Source organism: Cyprinus carpio, unplaced genomic scaffold (genome assembly GCF_018340385.1).
Source record: "Cyprinus carpio isolate SPL01 unplaced genomic scaffold, ASM1834038v1 S000006731, whole genome shotgun sequence".
Taxonomy (NCBI): Eukaryota; Metazoa; Chordata; class Actinopteri; order Cypriniformes; family Cyprinidae; genus Cyprinus; species Cyprinus carpio.
Genome location: NW_024879334.1, coordinates 1148863 through 1170863, shown reverse-complemented (window position 1 = coordinate 1170863; position 22001 = coordinate 1148863). Strand labels below are relative to the sequence as shown.

General features: G+C 33.9%; 1 protein-coding gene across 1 annotated transcript; it reads left to right on the top strand.

Annotated features, from left to right (window-relative positions):
• Positions 1-7337: 7337 nt before the first annotated feature.
• Positions 7338-20199, top strand: LOC122144595 (protein unc-13 homolog B). Its single transcript, XM_042755625.1, has 4 exons — positions 7338-7494; positions 13629-13721; positions 15304-15463; positions 18715-20199. Exons 1-4 carry the CDS (start codon positions 7353-7355, stop codon positions 18998-19000), a joined length of 681 nt encoding a protein of 226 aa, XP_042611559.1. The 5' UTR covers positions 7338-7352; the 3' UTR covers positions 19001-20199.
• Positions 20200-22001: the final 1802 nt, after the last annotated feature.

Genomic DNA, 22001 nt, shown 5'->3' with positions numbered 1-22001 from the left:
TAATATAATAAAGTTTTCTCTATTCATCTAATTCCTGTATCTTACGTGGGTGCTAATCACATACATCCAGTGAGGTTTTATGACAGTGCAGTAACATTTAACACACGATGAGTTATAAAATGTGTGTTGAGTGCTGTTTCACCTCCAGAGTGTATTTGTGGATGTCTCTGTGTGCAGCGAGTCCTAATGTGTGTGTACTGACCTGAACAGAGGTTTGTCAGTGGATGTACGGACCGTTTTAACACCTGATCGATACACTCGCATGAAGTGCTCAAGGTGTGAAGGCATCTCTAAAAAAGGTGACCTTAAGCTGGGAGAAGTCAATGGACAGAATCAGCTCTTCCTACTCAAACACACACTCTTGAAGTTACACTGATTTGATGTGGATTAATGCTCACTCACACGCCGCTGTTATCACTCTCAGGCTTATTTGTATTAAACTTTGCACCGCCATTGACCTGAAAGATTAAATGAAATTGAAGATTCACTGCCTGACTCCTCGTCTTGAATCATGGTGAGGCCTCAGAGTCTTCTGGGAACTGTCACCTTTTATTCTAATGAGCGATAAGAAGCTCCAAGAAAAACTCAGTTGACCTCTAAATGTCCTAAACATTAAAAACTCATATTAAAACACTGGTCATCCTTATAAATCCTCAGATTTTGCGTTTGTTTTTTACCTGAATCTTCCACCTAATGTCATGGGCAGGGTTCCAGTGTTGAAATTAACTGGAGAAGCTGGAGAGAACTTTAGAAAACAGTTGGTATTAAGACATTTTAGAAAAAAAAATGAAAGAATCAAACTAGCAAACATGTCAAGCAAATCTAAATGCTCAGAGCCATTTTATTTTAGCTATGACTTGAAATATATAAGCCCTTCATAAAAGAACACATTTTATGTATAAAACTAAAGAAAATAAAATGAAATTATACATTATAATTATGCTAGTTACTATAAGGGCTTCTAAATTAAAGTTTATAAATAAAAAACCAGAGGCATATATGACAGATACATACATATACATACATATTATCTATATATATATATATATATCTATATATATAATATATATATATATATAATTATATATACACAGGTTTGGCTTATTAGAGCTAAAATAAAAGAAAACCAGCAAACATGGCAAACAAAGATAAATGCTCAGAATCCGTTGATGCAGGTTTTATGGAAAATAGTTGAGAATAGGTAGTTTACTAGCCTTGGAAATGGATGACAGGAAAAGCCTGATGGTATGTATGTTTGGTTAGTTTATTTATGCGAGAAATGAAAATATTATGAGCTATGGAAGACAGTGTCGGCCAGTTTTCAGTAATTAAAAAGAGAAAATAATTGCCAACAAATTCTGCGCAATAATGGCTTCATAAAACATTTTTTTTAAATGAAATTAAATAATTTTCTGGAATTGATAATCTATATATATATATCAAAAATGAATTTAATAAGGGCTATATAGTTTATAGCTAAAAATAAATTAAATAACAACAGCAACTTTGGAGCAACTCTGAACGAGTCAGTTATGCATGGTATTCATCAAAATAGTTTAACATGAGGTAGTTATCCAGCTCAAACAGATGTGGAAACGGCAGGAGGAAAAGAGCTTCAGTACATTTGAATGTAAATCACTCTGTCTCTGTCTCTCTGTGTGTGTCTCAGGAGCATGTGATCCGGGAGGAGAAGCTCGCGTCTGAGCCCGACAATGTGCCGCCTTGGAGTTTCGTTGCTTCCCACACATAAAGGTATCGGTTCTCGCTCTTCTTCTGCTCTGATTCTCCCATTTCAAGGGCCAGTTGCATTAAACGCTGCTTAGATTGGTGTTACACGTCAAACAGCTGGTTTTAAATTCAGGGAAGGACTGAGTATCATTAGACTAACTGTTCGTATATGCAACAGTTTTGTATCGTTATGCACATATACTGTTTCACTACCAACTGGGCTGATGTATTCCACACTTAAAAAGAGACTCACACAAAACCTGCAATAATATCAATCCGATATATGGAATTTTGTCTTGTGATTTTGTACGTGATGCTTTCAGTTCCTCGCCAGGCCTCTGGAGGCGCGATGTGATGCATGCAGAAACTCGGAGAGTTTATGAGCAAATTTTCATGGCAAACTTAAAACATACTAATTTAGACTCCTGAAGATGCATCAGGTTTAAATGATGATTTGAATTTCAAAAAATATGAGCCTATTTGCCACCTCCGAACCACATTTTCTTCAGTTTAAAGTGCATGCCAAAACACACACGTGTGAGGTTAGTAGGGTGTGTGATGTTACTTGTGGTGTAAAAGTGCATTGTGAGACTGTACATACAGCAACATCCGCGATATTTATTGATTCGTCGTCTCCGTGAAAACAACACACACCTTCCCGGTTGGGATTCAGTCATGGAATGGGAGTTTCACTCATTGGTATTCTGAGGACTGAAGCTAATTAGGGAAGTGTCACAAAAGCCTTGAGTTAAAATGTTGGAGATGGCGTGCACGCAGAGACGAGCTCAGGATTTCTCGTGCTCGACAGCGAAGATATCTGCTGAGATTAATGAGAATTAATAATTTATGTGTGAGTTGGAAGAAAAGTGGACAAACAAGGGAGGGCAGAGGAGAATACATCAGTTAATCTGATTGTCTTTGTTTCGAGGGTCTTTTCAAACAATGAATTGAATCAGTGCAATCAATGCGCATCAAAAATAAAAATTTAATAGGTTTCATTTAAAATATCTATTCTCTTTTTATTTATTTTTTGCCATGCCTAAACAAGGTGGGAATTCAGCTAAATATTTAAGAAAGTAAATTAATTAAATATATGAGAATATTATACATCTTGGACATTACAGTAAACTGTCATTTTTTTTACCAAATATTTAGGATGATCGCATGAAAACAATGATATAAAATTATAAAATGGATTTTATATATACTATAGATATATATATATATATATATATATATATACAGGGTGCTCGCTTGTGACAAAAAACAGGAGGGGGGTTGCTTTGAACCATTGTTTTGAACCGTTTTTAATACGACCGAAATTTGTATTTAGTGTATGATTCACTTATAATCACCCATTGTAAGCCTCCGTTAGGCCTAATTATTGTAACGATTTAAGTCCCCGGTTCTCCCCAAACAAACAAATTACATAGAGAAAGTGAGCAAAGTACACAACGGCGCTTTTTGACACCTCCGAATCCGTTGTAAACCCTTGTTGTCGCCCAAAGCATTCCCTGGTTCCAATAGGTAGACATTTCGGCTGGATGCCATATCTTAGAAAGTAAACATTATAATCCCCTAAAATAATCTTTTCCGCCTGTTGTGCCAAGAATACGACTGTACCTTGCCTTCCCTTTAGTGTTTTTAAGCCCATCCCGCCACTTATAACGATTAAATAAATAATCCAAATTATTCTCTGAATGCAAGTCTTATTATCTAAATAAATGTATCTAGTTTTAGAGATATTTAGATTATTTAAAGTCAAAAATCAGCTATGTATTTTATGTGTTATTGTAATTATTTATTTTTGGCACAGCAATATAAAATGCATGTGACTTGATACTGTACGACTACAACCTAAAAAAATGTGATTATATTAATGTGTTGTTCAGAGGGTGGCGTAAATGCTTTTCCTGAATGGAAGACATATCTGCAGATGGACCACAGATGGGAACATCAAAATAGAACCCATGAATTTACATTAAACAAAAATAAATTAAAATGAATAAAATAAAGCGCAGGGACCTTGCCACCTCCTCGCCCGCACTGCTCTCAAATGCACAATAGAAAAAGCTCCCTGTGAGTAGAGATCCCGCACTGCCCCCTCCAGTCCCCTCGACCCCCCCCCAAATTCCCATGGGGACACCCGGCGAAGCTTCGCAGCCGTACGCGTCGTGCGCAGTGAACCCTCAGCGTATTTCCCGTCATTTTCATCCCCTAAACCCTGCTATGCTCGACCCCAGACTGCACCCTGGCCCTTCCCCTAGCATGGCATCCTAAAAGTCTGTGGCCCCCCTCCCCCCGGACCCCCCGATGCCGCCCTATGCTGGAGTGGATTCGCGCCCACAATGAGTGTTGAGTTACTGTGTCATCTCGCGTGTGTATTGTCTATACCAAAGATGATGCGGTGTCGTGCCGCCAATCAATACAGCCGACCTCACCCCTCAAGCGATCATAGACCATTCATCCATGCGGGGCGGCAATTAGAAAGTCCAGAGGGCCACCAGCCAGAGTTGGGGCCTTCGATACATCAGACAATGGAAAGGCTAGTTTATGGGATATTATGCACACACACAGTCCCTAAAAGGCTGAAGGAAAAAGATGAGCCGCAACAACAGGAAAACCTAGACAAAATGTGGCCAAAAACCCCTTTTTGGACATCATATATCATTTTTTGGGTTACACATTTAAAAAAATATATTTTGCCCTCCATATATTTCAGTCCCAGGAAAATAACAATTCATGTCACCATTTGAAGGAAGAAAAATGGTACTTTGTTGTCTGTACTGTTTGACTTAATTAGTTCTGAGAACACATTTAAATAAAACACATAATAACTGAAATTACAGCATAAATAAGTAACGGCCTATGTATAAAGATGGGAAACTTCGTTTTCGGTTGTGCCTGAAATTACATTTTGGTATGTGAAGGTTAAAAAAACTAAATTTATGTGCAGCATGTTAAAAATACATTTTATTGACTCCTTACTGTTTACAGTTTATATGTGACCCGGATGGAGCACAAAAATCAGTCTTAAGGTCGCTGGAGTATATTTGTAGCAATAGCCAAAAATACATCATATGGGGACAAAATTATAGATTTTTCTTTTATGCCAAAAAATTAGGATATTAAGTAAAGATCATGTGGCCATGAAGGATATTTTTGTAAATTTCCTCCCCACACAATATATCAAAACTTAAGTTTTGATTGGTAATATGCATTAGCTAAGAGCTACCTTTGGGCCCACTCTTAAAGGTGATTTTCTCAGTATTTAGATTTTTTTTGCACCCTCAGATTCCCCAGATTTTCAAATCTCAGCCAAATATTGTCCTATCATAACAAAAACCATACATCAATGGAAAAACTTATTTATTCAGCTTTCAGAAGATATATCAAAATCTAAATTTCTGAGAAATTTACCCTTATGACTGGTTTTGTGCTCCAGGGTCACATATTTAGCATAAAATAAATATATATTGGGGCAAAAAAAAAAATCTTTATTTCTATTTTATTTTTATTTTGTTTATTAAGGTCAAGTGAGAGAAAGTGGAAAAACTGCATGCAAGCATTGAAAATGACACACTGGCCTTTCCTCAGAACCGGAGCGCGATTGATTCTTTGGGTGGGGAAATCTCATCTGTCTCAATCACAGCAGGCATGACAAAACACCCGCGCGACCGTCCTCTCCAATCCACCTCTAATCAGCCTCTTACGCTTAATAGAATAATAAACTTGATCTGATCAAATGCCAGTCGTCTCCTCACACTGGTGTCCAGCGGTGTGGCCAGATGATCTGCTGCCGCTCTTTGCTTCTGTTGTACCCTGATCTGATTGTGTTCAGTTGACAGATAACTCTGGAGTAACTCAGTTAACCGTGTGAAGCTATGAATATTACTGGAACAGCCTACTGCAGCATCTGTGCTGATTCTCCACTGAGAATGTTTCATTTATGATGTTCAAATCATGTTCTGATGAATGGATGATATTTTTGTGTTTATGTTGCATTGCATGGTTTAAACAGTAAGGCAATGCAGTAATGTGAGAATGTCTGAAAGCCAGTGTTAGTCACAAATGTGCAGTTAATGCACCATTATTCACAATATAACACAGTCTTGTGTGTCTTAGCACTTTTATAAAATGTTTACACTAAGATCATTCCTGTTCTACAAAACCTGAACTCTAGAACTTTTGCATGTGTTGCAATTGAAGGAAGTTTTTTTTTATATACGTGTGTGTGTGTGTGTGTGTGTGTGTGTGTTTAACTCAAGACACCTAAAATGTCTTTGTTTATCTAAGATTTTTTGGTGAGATTGTTGGTGACTTTGGAAAGATTACTGGAAATAAAATCTAAAATTTTATCTAAAATCTAATATAGTAAATAATATAATCATAAAATACAAATGTTCTGGATTTTACAAGACAATTACTATCTTCAGTCAATTCTTCTTGCATTATTTCATGCGTTTAATTGGTCAATGTGTAGATTTTCAGTTTCTTGTAATTTTTTGTGAAATTAACTAGCAGTTTCTGAGTGAAAATTGAAAGAAATTTGTTTGTCAGTTTAGGATAAGTGGTGGATATTTTTATTTTATTTTAATCATCTCATTTCCCACATAAAAATTAAATAATACAATAACAAACAAAATAAAATAAATAAATAATTTACAAAATGGGTAACACTTTTACAGTAAGGGTCCCAATTAGTTACGTATTAAAACTAACATGAACAGTACATTACGAGCGCAGTATTTATTAATCATATTGTTAGATGTTAGTTAATGAAAATACAAGTTGTTCATGTTACTTAAACAGTGCATTAAATAACTGTTAACAAGCACAATTTATTAATAAAATGCAAGTAGTTAATGGTGAAATTAACATTGAGCACAGTTTAAATTAAAATGCTGTTGAAAAGCTATTTTTGCTCAATGCTTAGAAATCGCTTTTTTCTTTGTTGAACCTAAAATGAACCTTACAGTAAATTGTTACATATAAAATAAAAAACTTTTTTTTTTTTTTTTTTTTTAAAAAAACAATTAAAGAACAACTTGAAGAAAACATTTGGAATTTTTGTTTGTTTTAAGATATTTTTTATATATTTGAAACATAACAATTACAGGTATAGTATAAAATACAAATAACAACAAAAAAAATTAAAAATTAAAAATATTTAAAAAAACCTCACCAATAAATAAATAATTAGATAATTTCGCAGGTTTTTACAAATCGATACTCCAGTCAGACGAAGGCACTCAAATGAGTTAACAATTCACCCCGCAGTGTATCATTTCATTTGTTAATATTGTGATACAAGAAAATGAACTGAATTTTCATCTTTAAAAAATGACTTTAATATTTCATTCCAGCACATTAAAGACCATGGAAAAGGTGCTGATTAGTAGAAGAGAACCCTGCTGCCAATATCCCATGATTTATTCCGCGCAGCCGCTGCAGGGATTATCTCCATATCTATCTTACCTTTCTAAGATCAATTTGTTTCTGTCTCAGCGAATAGCTGATTTGTCTGGTTAACGCCGTTGAATGTCATTTTCTGGACTGATCCTGTAGCCATGTTTGAGTCTCAGTAACCAGCTCGTTTGTTTCTCCGGTTCAGCAATATTTCCATGCGGGGTGGAAATGGTCTGAAGAAAACCTTCCTGGAGAAGGAGCCCGAGATCTCAAAGTCCTTGAAATACGCCCTCAGCCTTTACACTCAACCCACAGATGCCTTGATCAAGAAATATATATGCACCCAAACCTCTCAAGGTAAGAGCATGTTTGTGCTCCTGGAGGAGCGATCGTACATCTCCCTGTCAGGAGAGAGAGAGAGAGAGAGAGAGAGAGAGGAGAGAGAGAGAAGGGAAGGGTGCTAGAAGAGGAAGAGAAAAGGAGAGAGGACGCTTTCTGTGCAGTGAGACAGTTTTGATCAGTGTGGGTTGTTCAGAATGCAGGTTTTAAAGTAGTATGCAGTGCATTCACTTTACTGGTGCAAGTATGCAAGTTTTCTTCTATGCATGAATGATTAGCTACATAGATGGCTCCTGTTCCAAAAAACATACTGTATTGTGCTGCCATACTTTAGACTATAAATTAGCAACATTCTGATTTCTTCTTTTGGCCAAAAGCAATGCAGAAGTCAGCAATCAATCAGACAGTCACATCCCAGAATGCATTGTGAGCAAAACAAGGTGCACAAAAACAGTGATAGTAATGTAGATTCAAAATTCTACAGATTGCTTCAATGCCAGAACAGGCAAAAAAAACTTTATTACATGTTTTACATGTTTTACTTTTTTTTTTTTTTTTTTTAATTTTTTTTTCTTTTTTTTTTTTTTTTTTTTTTTTTTTTTTTTTTTTTTTGACGTCCTGCTTTCAATACAAAGTAGGAGCAACATTTTTTTTATTCATAAGGCTCACCTTAAAAGGACAGTTCACCGCAAGATATTAAATTAATTTTAACTCACCATCGTGTTGTTCCACAACCTGCATGACGTGTTCTATCTTTTGTTGAACACAGGAAGACAGATACTTTCAAGTCCCCATTGACTTCAAAGTATTTTAATTTATTTATTTTTTACATACTATGTAAGTCAGTGGGGACCCACAAATGTTTGTTTACCAACATTCTTCAAATATCTTCTTATTATGTTCAGCAGAAGAGAGAAAATCATACCAGTTTGGAACAACTATGATCATAAATATGTTTTTATTTTTTATGTTTATTCATGCAACACTTTTATATTTTGTAAATCTGTTATTGCCATGAAAATAGCCTCAGTTGCTGGCGTGACATGAAAACTATACGACTATTACCATAGGCACCTCAAGATCATTGAAAATTCACAGTTTCACTGAATATTTTTGTGCTGTTGTATTTTATGCTTATTTATGGAATTACCTGGACTAACAATTAAAAAAAAAAAAAGTACCATTGTAGGGGTAATAAGGTACAAAAATGTACCTTTTTTAGCTTTTGTACCTTAGCGAGTACCTTTCGAGTACCCAGTAACAGATTTTTTCTGAGACACAAATAGTTGAAAATTGGTCACTTATTAGATTGCCATTTCAAGTAGTATGCTGCTTTAGAAGCATTTTTTTTATTATTATTATTTATATACTGTTATTGTATTTATTAATATTTTGAATGAACTGTTATTGTTATATTTTCAGTTTCAGTTCATTTTTAAGCTTTTAATATTTATATTTGGCTTTATTTTCTATTACACTTTATAATTTTAGTATTTTTAGTTCTTCATCTTTTTTGTTTCAATTTGTTTCCATTTTTCATCTAATTTTAATATTTTATTTCAGTTTAATATATTATTAAATACATTTTAGTTAACAACAACACTGTTTGGAAGGCAGTAGCTTATGTAGACAGTAAACAGCAAGACAGCTCACTAGGTTTTGAAACAGAGCCACTATATCCCACAATTCAGTTGACTTTCCATTCCCATTGTGACCGGTGAACCAGAAGCCGTACTTCTTTCTGACTCGTTATTTTATTGTTCTGCCTACAAAACGATTTATGTTTAGGATAGTAAATTAATTTCTCTTGTTCAACTTGTGTTAAACATGCAACTGTGAGGTCATGTGACAACCATAAGTTTATATAATACTCTCTCTCTCTCTCTCTCTCTCTCTCTCTCTCTCTCTCTCTCTCTCTCTCTCTATCTCTCTCCCTCTCTCTCTCTCTCACCGCTCTCAACTCTGAGGCCAAAGGCTGCAGACAGATACTCACCACCCACACGATTTCTAATGTGTGATGCCAAAGGCAGTTTTGTGTGTTGAGTTGAGGACTCGTGTGGTTGTACTTCCCCGTACACTGTTTATAATTCATCAAACTTAACGTTTGGAGTTATTCATCACATGCATTTCAGGGGTTTTCTGTCGGAGCAGGTGATGGATATCTTGGATATCTGGGCTCTTGTGGTTTAGATGGAGAATCTCAAGGGATTTTACACAGCAGATACGTCACAGTCACATATATTTTTTGTTTTTTTGCACTTTCAGAAAAAGCATCTTTAAACTGGGCTACAAACAGAATCTAAAAGCACTGTATATATTTAAACATTAGGGGTTAAAAATTTGGAATAATTGTGATTTTTTATGTTTTTGAAAGAAGTCTCTTCTGCTCACCAAAGCTGATCAAAAAGAAAGCACAGGTGGTATTAACACTGATAATAATCAGAAATGTTTCTTGAGCAGCAAATCATCATATTAGAATGATTTCTGAAGATCATGTGACACTGAAGACTGGAGTAATGATGCTGAAAATTCAAGTTTGATCGCAGAAATAAATTACATTTTAATATAAATTCTCATAGAAAACAGTTATTTTAGAGTGTAAAAATATTTCACAATATTACTGTTTTTACTGCTGTTTTTACTTTATAAATGCAGCCTTAGAGAGCAAAAGAGTCTTTTTTCAAATACAATACAGAATACATTATTCTAAATTATTACCTCCAGAGTGTGTGTGCGTGTGTTATTATTATTATTAGATATTCACCTGTTATTTATAGATACCTTACCATACATTAGTAAACACCACAAGCTACAGTTCTATATGTTGTCCTGCATTTCAATGTGATGATGATATGATGTGACGATGATGTGCAAACCCACTGAGAAATATAAAGCAGCTTATTTCATCTGGATTTGAATAATGTCTTCATCTCCAGAAGTCTAACTCTTGTCTATGCAGAAATACCAACACAATTTAATAAGCACTTCAATAGTTTGCCATGACCTCTGACTCCTTCAAACAAGTTCTGGAAGTAATTATTTCTCTTCCTGTGATTGAAGGAAAATGATCTGATCTCATGTCATGATCTGATTTCTGACTGCACTTTCCTCTCGCTCTTTCTTTCTGGACTCACTTTTAAAGTCCCTCCAGAGACAGGTTTATTTCTTTGTCTGTGAAAAGGCCTGTGAAAATGTGTCCCGCAGGTCCAAAAGATGGACAAGAGCCTGTCACTAGAGTTCAGAGTCAACCTGAATGATTCTGGGCAGGAGTTTTTCAGTCCGATTATCTACAGAGGAGAGGGGAGATCGTTTTTGATTTTAGTGCACATATCATACTTTTTTTTTATTTTCTCCTTGAGGTCATTTATAATAAGTTTTATAAAGCTCATAAAGATTCATAATTCAATGGGGAAAGTGTTTTCAGTCCTGAAAGTCTCAGAAGGTCGATGAAAATTCGATTCTTCATGATATGAACACTTTAAAAAGTCAGAATCATGCAAAAGTTCATGCAATAAAAATCTGGTGATCACAGCATTTCTCAGAGTTTACATTTGTAGCATTAGTGTAAAAGTTTTTCTGTATTTATGCATCTGAATTTGTTTATTTCATGTATTTTTTTGTATTTATATTCTTGAATGTCTTATATGTAGTCTAATGTGGTTTACTGGTGAACCTGTAAGAAATGTATTTATATAATAGTATACTATTATAAATATTATAGTATATTTATATTAATTATATAAAATATATATGTATAACAATATAAATCATATAATATATTGAATAGTATTATTTTTTATAATAATATTATTATATAATTTGTGTGTTTATATATATATATAATATATATATATATATATATATATAGTAATTTATTATTATTTCTTTTTATGTTATTTTACTAGTTAGCGATTATTTTCCTTGCTATTTTCCATCTAAATTTTATTTACCATCTGTTGATTTACTATTACATTTGAATAATTATTGTTAACTGCAATTGCAACAGCTTTATTAGCGCTTAGTAGCGTTATCATAAAAAATTATTAGCATTTCTATATCTAAATGTGGCCTGGAAAATAAATCCACAGCCTCTTCAGGCATCTGCCACAGAAAGTCTTTATGAAAGCCGGCGTTTGTTACGAGGTCAGAGAGCAAAATGAAGGCAGAGACGAGGTTAATCCAATGGTGATTGATTGTTGATGTCTGCCCGTGGACGCTGTAGGTCATTCTGTAGTCGTTCATTTAGCTGACACGTGTCATGTGCTCTTGAGTTAGTTTGCCCAAATGTGGCCTTGACAGTTTCCCTGTTTGCTGCAAACCTTGAAGGGTGAATGCAAAGATACAAAACACACCATTTACTCCTCCGTTTACTCCTCCGTTATTCTCCCATTCAGAGCCATATTTCTGGATATACTCCAGTGAGGGCAGAGCTTAATATTTTCAGAAGTATACAATCTAACAACCATGAAATTCATTAGACTTGAATTAGGATTGTGTATTCAGGGGTTTTGACAGTCTTCAGCTAGTAAAGATGAATCCAGGGGAAAATGAATCGCTGCTGTGCTTTAAGGATATATTATATTGACTTTCCTGAAAGATAGGCAAATGCCTCATAATATTTATTATGTTTTTCTCAAATAACCCTAAAGGCATAAAGTTACACAAAGTTACACTTTATTTTTATTGGCTTTAATTTTCAAATTTCAGGTGACTTTGTCACATTGCACCAGCTTTTATTTGATTTATATTTTTGTACATTTTTTGTACCTCTTATGTATGTATATATAGTATAATACAGTACATGTATATAGTTATAATTCTTTTTTTCTTATATTCTGTTTATATTTATGCAGTTGATCTAAATTGCATATGCACCATCTATTGATTTATTATTATAGTTTAATATACAGTACAGGTCAAAAGTTTGGAAACATTACTATTTTTTATGTTTTTGAAAGAAGTTTCTTCTGCTCATCAAGCCTGCATTTATTTTGATCAAAAAAATACAGAAAAAATTTAATATTGTGAAATATTATTACAATTTAAAATAATTGTTTTTAAATGTATTATACTTTAAATTATCATTTATTTCTGTGAGGCAAAGCTGAATTTTTAGGATCATTATCACATGATCCTTTAGCAATCATTCTAATATGATGATTCATTATCAAAGTTGGAAACAGTTCTGCTGCTTAATATTTTTTCAGAACATGTGATACTTTTTTAGGATACTTTGATGAATAAAAGTAAAAAAAAAAAAAAAGAAGCTATGTTTTTAAAATATAAATATTTTGTAATAACAATATACACTACTGGTCAGTAATCTGGAGTCAGTATTTTTTTTTTTCTTTCTTTTTTTTAAATAAAATCAATACTTTTATTCAGCAAGGATGTGTTAAATTGATAAAAAGTGATAGTAAAGAAAATATATTATTAGAATATATATTATTAGATATTTTGAATAAATGCAGTTCTTTTTAACCTTTTATTCATCAAATATATTAGACAGCAGAACTGTTTCCAACACTCATAATAAATCAGAATATTAGAATGATTTCTAAATGATCATGTGATAGACTGGATGTTACACGTGACACTGAAGGCTGGAGTAATGATGCTGAAAATTCAGCTTTGCATCACAGGAATAAATTATTTTTTTAAAGTATATTCAAATAGAAAACTATTATTCAAGTTGTAATAATATTTCACAATATTACTGTTTTTTTCTGTATTTTTGATCAAATAAATGCAGGCTTGATGAGCAGAAGAGACTTCTTTCAAAAACATTAAAAATAGTAATGTTTGTTTCCAAACTTTTGACCTGTACTGTATATATATATATATATATGTGTGTGTGTGTGTGTGTGTGTGTGTGTATTCAAGTGTGTGTGTGTGTGTGTGGTTGTGTGTGTGTGTGGTTGTATGTATATATTACAAAAAAATTCTTAGCAGATTTTTGGGTGCGTGTTGGTATATGTTGGTTTATTTGTTTTATATGTTGGTTTATTTCTACAACATGATAATTGATCATTACAGTCTCATAAGCCAAGCCAGTTTCATTAATCACTTGTTCTATGTTTTTAATGTGTGTGTGGCTTGTGGCTCAGTGTGTACTTCATGCTCTTATCTAAATGTCTCAAAACTGATTCCAGGTCAGTCCACGTCTGGGTCCATCGGGGAGGTCGCCATCCAGGTGGACCTGATCTCACACCCCGGCACTGGAGAGCACAAAGTCAGCGTCAAAGGTAAAACACACACACTAATTCATGATTAAAATACTCCTTTAAGTCTAAATGACCCAAATTAGCATGTTTCTCTTTGCCACCGACACTGTATTCTTTTAATCAGTTAGTGTAATTTCCCTGAGAAAGCGATTGCAGCTGCTGTAATTAGCAGAATGAAAGTTTCCTCTCGCTGTAATGGCTCTCATCTGGCTGCTTTATCAAGAGCTCAGGATCTGTTAATGAGCTCCGTCTCTACAGGAGACACGAAAACTGGACTGCATAGAGACACCTGCACAACAAACCCGATTAATGACCACAAACACTGCTGATAACAGACTAGCTAACTAGAACATTGCATGAAAGATCATTTACAAAAGTACATAAAAACTAATTAACACTTTCTAACCATAACAATATCAGTGACATTGTATTATTATGAATTTATGACTTTAAGGTATGCCACAAAATGGACATTGTAATATTCCTAATTAACTTTCTGATTTATTGTTGTTTGTAAATCTGTGGGCTGTTTACTGCTGCTAAGCTATTTGGCACAATATTATTATAATACAGCATGTGATCTATATAAATACACTGTTAATATATAAATATAAATAAATACATTTAAAGGGATACTTTACCCAAATAAAAAAACACACACACACACGGACCCTGGACCACAAAACCAGTCTTAAGTGTCAATTTTTCAAAATTGAGATTTATACATCATCTGAAAGTTGAATAATTAAGCTTTCCATTGATGTACAATATTTGGTCGAGATACAACTATTTGAAAATCTGGAATCTGAGGGTGCAAAAAAATCTAAATATTGAGAAAATCACCTTTAAAGTTGTCCAAATGAAGTGTTTAGCAATGCATATTACTAATCAAAAATTAAGTTTTGATATATTTATGGTTGGAAATTTATGAAATTTCTTCATGGAACATGATCTTTATTTAATATCCTAATGATTTTTGGCATAAAAGAAAAATCGATAATTTTGACCCATACAATGGTTTTTTTTTTGTTTTTTTGGCTATTGCTAAAAATATACCCCAGCGACTTAAGACTGCTTTTGTGCTCCAGGGACACATTTATATAAAAGAATATTTGAGTTCATTTTAAAAGAAAATAATATTTCAGTCTTACAGAAGCCTGTTTCCACCAAAAAGTAAGAAATAAAAAACATGTGACCTTTTAAATCCCAATTCTGACTTTTTTCCTGCAAATCTTTTTTTTTTCAGAATTGTGAGTTGTAAGCTGAGAATTGCAAGATACAAACGCATATCACAACAAATAAACTCCTATCGCAAGATATATCTTGCAATTGGTCTTCCACACTTTCTACATAAAAATGTCATGTTTAATTAAATTTACTGATGTTTTTTTGTAATCGTTTGTATAATTTACTAGCAATTTAATAGGGAAAACTGTAAATCCTATCCTTTTTTTCCCCCAGTGTAAGCAGCTCTGTTGGTTTTCTCTAAGTCTAGTAGTGATATCTAACTTGTGCCTTCTAGGTGTGATATAGGAGTCATATAATCGAACATGTCTCAGTTATGTTTGATGATCTAACTCAAGACCATCCTCTTCCTCTGCAGTTGTGGGTGTGAACAATATCAACTGGCAGACGAATGCCATGTTTCGCCCCTTCGTGGAGATCAGCGCCATCGGCCCGCACCTGGCTGACAAGAAACGCAAGTTTAGCACCAAAACCAAGAACAACAACTGGTCTCCAAAATACAACGAAACATTCCAGTAGTGAGTATTCATTTCATATAGGACCTGAACCTGTCTATAGTTTATATTCATAACAGCTGGTGTTTACAGAAAGGTATAAAAAGTATGATGTTTTTGGAGATGGAACCATTTAATACCTTGTTTTTATTTTTATTTTTTGGGGGGGGGGGGGGGGGGGGGGCGGGGGTATGTACCAAAATATGGTACAAAAGTAACATGCACTAAACTTGAAAAGTTTGGGGTTGGTACGATTTTTAATGTTTTTGAACGTCTCTTCTGCTCACCAAGGCAGCATTTATTTGTTTAAAAATACAGTAAAATACAAGAAAAATGTGAAATATTATTGCAATTTAAAATAACTGTTTTCCATGTGAATGTATTGTAAAATATAATTAATTTCTGTGATGTGCAGCTGTATTTTCAGCATCATTACTGCAGTCTTCGGTGTCACATGATCTTCAGAAATCATTCTAATATGCTGATTTGCTGCTCGAGAAACATTTCTGAATATTTCCAATGTTGAACACAGTTGTGCTGTGTAATGTTTTTGTGATGTATAGAAAGAAAAAAACAGCATTTATTTGAAACAGAAATCCTATAAATGTCTTTACTGTCAGTTTTGATCAAATTAATGCATCCTCACTAATAAAAATACTTTTGAACGGTAGCGTATATCAAAGTATCACAGTATTACTTTCTGATACCATCACAGAACTGATTTATAAGAGTTGGATGTGAATCCCGGAGGATTATATATTACTGAAAATGACTAGTAAATGGATAAAGAGTCGTGATTAGATAAGTGATCCCTATTATTCCCTCTGTAACCCCGTCTCACTGTCATCGTGCCCTCATTTCAAAAGTTTTACAGAAAGAAATGAATCACACTTTTGAAAGATCAATGTAAAAATCAGTAGCCTTATAAAAGATATACTTTATTTTATATGGAGCTCATGGACCAGCCGTATACTCACTTTATCTCCTATTACTGGACCCTTTTGCTCGTGAAATAAATGAATCATGTCTGACTGTAAATAGAGCAATTGTCTCGTCTACTTCCTGACTTTTCACCGGTGGCCTTGAATGATCGCCTTTAAACTGCACAAATGCACTTGAGCAAGAGCACAGAAACCAAGCGTCCACGTGAAGATTTACTTCTGACAGTCTCATTTTAGGCGTGTGAAGGAAAGGATCACTAAGAAAGGCTTTCCAGAAGAGTTGCTCAACAAAAAGACCTGCATTTGGCTTTTCAATGGCGTCTGTGAAATGTGATGGAAGCCCGGCACAAACTCACCGACACTGAATTAACCTCTTTCTTAGAGCACACGTAAAAAAGCATGAACCTTTGGATATTAAGGGCCTGGACAAACATCTTTGTGTATGTTGTGCTGACTGATATGACATTCGTCTCGGACTGAAAGCGTGAATGCAGCATCATTCAAAGGTTACTCGTGTTATTATAGAGATGCTGTATTCACAGTCAGCCATTAATTTGAATATGTGTTTGATACACAAGCAAAAGTGGTCAATAATAGGGGGATAAAATGAGTGCTATTCAAGTGCACCAGCTTAACGTACAATAAAATACAGTAGCTTTTGATGCTGATTTGACTGGAGTCTTCATCTCTTGTAAGTGGATGTCATTTAAACATGAAAGGTGCATTCATTTTATTCATGTGTTAAAATGCTTGGACGTCTATCAGGCAAGACGTTCTGGTGGGTTGAAATGTAAATCTCACAATTACACAACAAGTTATAATAATTCCTACATACAGTACAAATATGTGAATTATTTGAACATTTAAAATGTCTGAATCATATTGGACTATTTTGGCCTTTTGTTCCCTTTCTTTTGATGCCTTTCTGGTATCACTACACATATCAAGCAAAAGTTATTGAATTTACCATCTTAACATGGTGAGGACAGGAGTTGAAATATTGGATGTAACAAGTAAGCAATATATGGGTAAAACTTTACAATGTTCAAATTTATTAACATTTGTTAATGCATAGCATTTATAAAAATAAAAAAAAAACGAACAATTTACAATAGGTTTCATCTATTAACATTAGTTAACTATATTTGTTAACATGAACTAATAACAAACTATTGATATGGAATTTTTGGTAGCACTTTACAATAAGGTTCCATTAGTTAATGTATTAACTAACATGAACAGTACATTTATTACATTCTTTATTAATCTTTGTTAATGTTACTTAATGAAAATACAGTTGTTCATGTTAATTCCCAGTGCATTAACTAATGTTAACAACTTGTTACCCAAAATGTTACATGTTGTAAAATATACTGATTATAGTTCGTTCATTTTGTTAACTAATGGTAACAAATAAGATTTCATTGTAAAGTGTTAATTTGTTTTTTGTTCATGTTTTCAAAGAAATGTAAAGAGCTACAAATGTTGATTTTAAAATGTATTAGGAATTTTTTAAATTTACATTAAGATTAATAGATACTGTTCATTGCTAGTTTATAATAACTTATGTATTTTACTAAAGTAAGAAGTGTAAAGTGTTACCTATATATCTATAATGTTTAAGTCCTACATAACATATATATATATATATATATATATATATATATATATATATATATATATATATATATATATATATATATATATATATATATATATATATATATATATATATATATATATACATATTTCAGTTTAATATCTTGCCCCATATGTGACCCTGGACCACAAAACCAGTCTTGTTTTCTTTTTTTTTTATCTGAAAGCTGAATAAATAATCTCTCCACTGATGTATGGTTTGTTAGGAGGACAATATTTGGCCGAGATACAACTATTTGAAAATCTGGAATCTGAGGGTGCAAAAAAAAATCTAAATACTGAGAAAATCGCCTTTAAAGTCCAAATGAAGCTCTTAGCTATGCATTCTACTAATCAAAAATTAAGTTTTGATATAGTTACAGTAGGAAATTTACTAAATATCTTCATGGAACATGATTTTGAATTAATATCCTAATGATTTTTGGCATAAAAGAAAAATCTATAATTTTGACACATACAATGTATTTTTGGCTATTGCTAGAAACATACTGTATATGTGCAACTTAAGAGGTCAGAGGATCACATATTATGTGTAGTTTTGTTTGTTTTTACACACCGAAGGATCAGTTGAACTAGAATCAGTTTTAAACCAGGAACTTTTGTTTAATACTTCATCAAAAAGTCAAATTTGATGTGAATAAACTTAAGTGGTGTTATCTTGCCTTCTCCATCCAGCGTGCTGAGTAATGAACACGGCCCAGAGGCCTACGAGCTTCACATCTCCGTGAAGGACTACTGCTTCGCCCGAGAGGACCGGATCATCGGCATGACGGTCCTGCAGCTCAGAGAACTGGCCGAGAAGGGCAGCTTGAACGCCTGCTATCCGCTCGCCAGGAGCGTAAACATGGACGAAACCGGTCTGACCATCATGAGAATACTCTCGCAAAGGACCAACGACGAAGTGGCCAAAGAGTTCGTACGTCTCAAATCAGACACGCGGTCGGCCGAGGAAGTGTCGTAGAGAAGACCGGTCATGTTTGTTTTCGTGCATGTGTGTAAAACATCTGTTGGAATGTTCATTTTAAACTACACGTACGTACAGAAGTGTTTACCTACCGTATGCTCTCTATTAAATATTATATTCTACGGAGTTATGTTCAAGAGACAGTTTTGTATGACGATTAGTCTTTTTGAACAGATCTCGTATTTGTTCAGATAAAGTGCCAAACCTGATGAGTTAAAAAAAACAAAACAGAACAAAAAAATAATAATAGACTAAATACAAACGCATATGAAGTATTGGTGACGTTTGCTCGATTCTTTTGTCCGGTGTATATCATCCTCTCTTTAAGTGTGTAGATGTTTTGTTTGTCTTCATTCGGTTCATTCGCACCGTTTTTGTTTGTTCGTTTGTTTGTTTTTTTGCATTTTTAACACACGGCACTGGTGGTGCATGTCTCGTTTTCTCGGTGATGTCTCTCTTCCATGTGTTCATCAGCTCGGACCTGCTCCCCTCCAACGTTTTGTATTTGAGTCAACTTTAAAAAGAGACCATTTTTTTAAAATGGCGATGACTGCTACGAATCTCTTCATAAGTGTTTGTAATTTTATAGTCGTTGACAACAATGAAACCACCTCGAGTGCTGCCGGTCCAGGCAGGAGGGGTGGGATCTTTTTTTTGTTTTGTTTTCTCGTAGGTTTAGTTGCTTTACGTTTTCTTTTTTACCATAGGCTTTCAGCCTTTCTGAATTATCACTGTGAACATGGGCTCTGAAAGGCAAGCTTACATCACATTTGTTGACTGTTTGATATCATCTTTTTATTTTTTCAAACAATTTTGATTCTAAAAAAAAAAAAAAGAAAACTGCCAAAGTTATATGAAAATGTTCATACAAAAGCAATCCATGATCTGTATGGAAATCAGTATATACTATGTACACTTGCTACATACTGTACATTATGTTTCTAGTTTTGCTGACTCATTTCTGATCGTCAGTGGGCCGGTTTTGAGTTTATTTCGGGATGATTTCTGTGAAGTTGTTTTATCTGGTATGAACACGGTAAATGTTGCTTTACAGAAGAGTCACATCGATCGCCGTCATCTCATTTATTTTGGTTTACAGAGGAAAAAGTTTAACATTTGGTATTTATGCAACATTCCTATGTATTGCACTGATGGCAAATTGTATGTCATGTAAATATATTTAGTGAGAAATTGTATTGAAGGTCTCATTGTTTGCGTTTTTAAGGAAAGTGAATTCTTCAACTCTCTATCAGCGTTGAACAATGGTTTATCATTGAACATTCAGGGTTGAACAACAGAGGAAGTTATGAGGTTAATTTCATAAACACATGTCCAGGTCATTCTATTAGCTTCAATAAATGAATCAAGAAAACCAACAACATCCATAATATGTGTAACTTTTAAAATGACAGATCCATTTCATAATTAATAAAAACTTAAGTAAACTTTTGTAACATATATGTGATCCTGGACCACAAAACCAGTCATAAGGCTCAATTTTTCAAAACTGAGATTTATACATCATATGAAAGCTGAATAAATAATCTCTCCATTGATGTATGGTTTGTTAGGATCGGACAATATTTGGCTGAGATACAACTATTTGAAAATCTGGAATCTGAGGGTGCAAAAAAATCTAAATATTGAGAAAATCGCCTTTAAAGTTGTCCAAATGAAGTTCTTAGCAATGCATATTAGTAATCAAAAAGTAAGTTTTAATATATTTATAGCAGGAAATTTACAAAATATATTCATGGAACATGATCTTTACTTAATATCCTAATGATTATTGGCATAAAAGAAAAATCTATAATTTTGACCCATACAATGTATTTGTGGCTATTGCTCAGCGACTTAAGACTGGTTTTGTGCTCCAGGGTCATGCATATATATATACATAATGATTATTATTAAAGTAAATTAAAATTTGTAGAGCCCACTTCTTTAATGTTAGCATTTTGAATTACACAGTTCATTGTGTTGTGTTTTAGGGTTGAAGGAAATGTCCAACAATTCAATGGAAAATGCACCGGTAATTTCAATTGTAGAAAGTAACTGTAAATGGAAATGATAAATTGCATTATGAAAATTCACCAGCAACAAACATCAAAAACCAAAGTATATAATGAATTGTAATGTAAATGGCAGAAACTACATTTTGTACATTATAAACATCAAACGTTAACCTTTCCAAGATGGAGATGTTGATGTAGACTCCTAAAATACAGCTCCAGAGGTCTGAAGTTCTCAACCCTGAGGGTGTGTGTAATATATAGGTGTCAGTAACACAGTTTCACTTCATAAATAATACTTTCATTACTTATGAATGAAACTGTCACCATCAAAAATGGGCCATAGTTTTAACTTCATATTGGTGCACTGTAAAACTCACAGGACATTTCCTTTAACCCTAAAACACAATGCAGTGCATGATTCAAAACCGAGGTAAACGGCTTTAAAAAAAACATGGAAAATTCCTTAATATTCATAGAGTACATTTGGTCAAGTCTTTACAGACTTTTCTCGTGTACCTGTTCAGTTTTATTGAGAGAAACCTCTGGGACAGACCGGCATGCTTCTGCAATACTGATTTTATAGAACTCATCATTCAGAGCTCACTGAATTAATGAGCCAGTATACCATATTCAATGCATTTACACGCAGGCGTTTGACTGCACCCTTAGACGCATCGGAGGCAGTTTCTATGGAAACACTGTATCTCAGCCTCTGAGTGCTGTGGGTGATGCTCCTCATATCTTTGACCATAAAAACTGACATCTTAAAAACCGTAATCACCAAACCAGCAATCAGCCAATATTTCAGTTCTCGTGGGTCTAAAGTGAAGCTCTGACCTGGTCATCAATCTCTCAGCGGCGGCTCAGAGGGAAAAGAGGCCTATTTGTGAAGGATTTTAGAGTAATGTTGAAGGCGTTTGCTGTATCCTTTACGAATGCTGCTGAATACTAACTCACTCTTTCTTTGTTTTTGCTGACCCTCA

What these genes read in the sequence shown, in the direction of transcription:
- LOC122144595 (XM_042755625.1), top strand. Translation starts at nt 7,353, where the DNA reads ATGCGGGGTGGAAATGGTCTGAAGAAAACCTTCCTGGAGAAGGAGCCC. An exon ending in ATGCACCCAAACCTCTCAAG is followed by an intron (nt 7,495 to 13,628) that starts GTAAGAGCATGT and finishes AACTGATTCCAG; the next exon opens with GTCAGTCCACGTCTGGGTCC. An exon ending in TACAACGAAACATTCCAGTA is followed by an intron (nt 15,464 to 18,714) that starts GTGAGTATTCAT and finishes TTCTCCATCCAG; the next exon opens with CGTGCTGAGTAATGAACACG.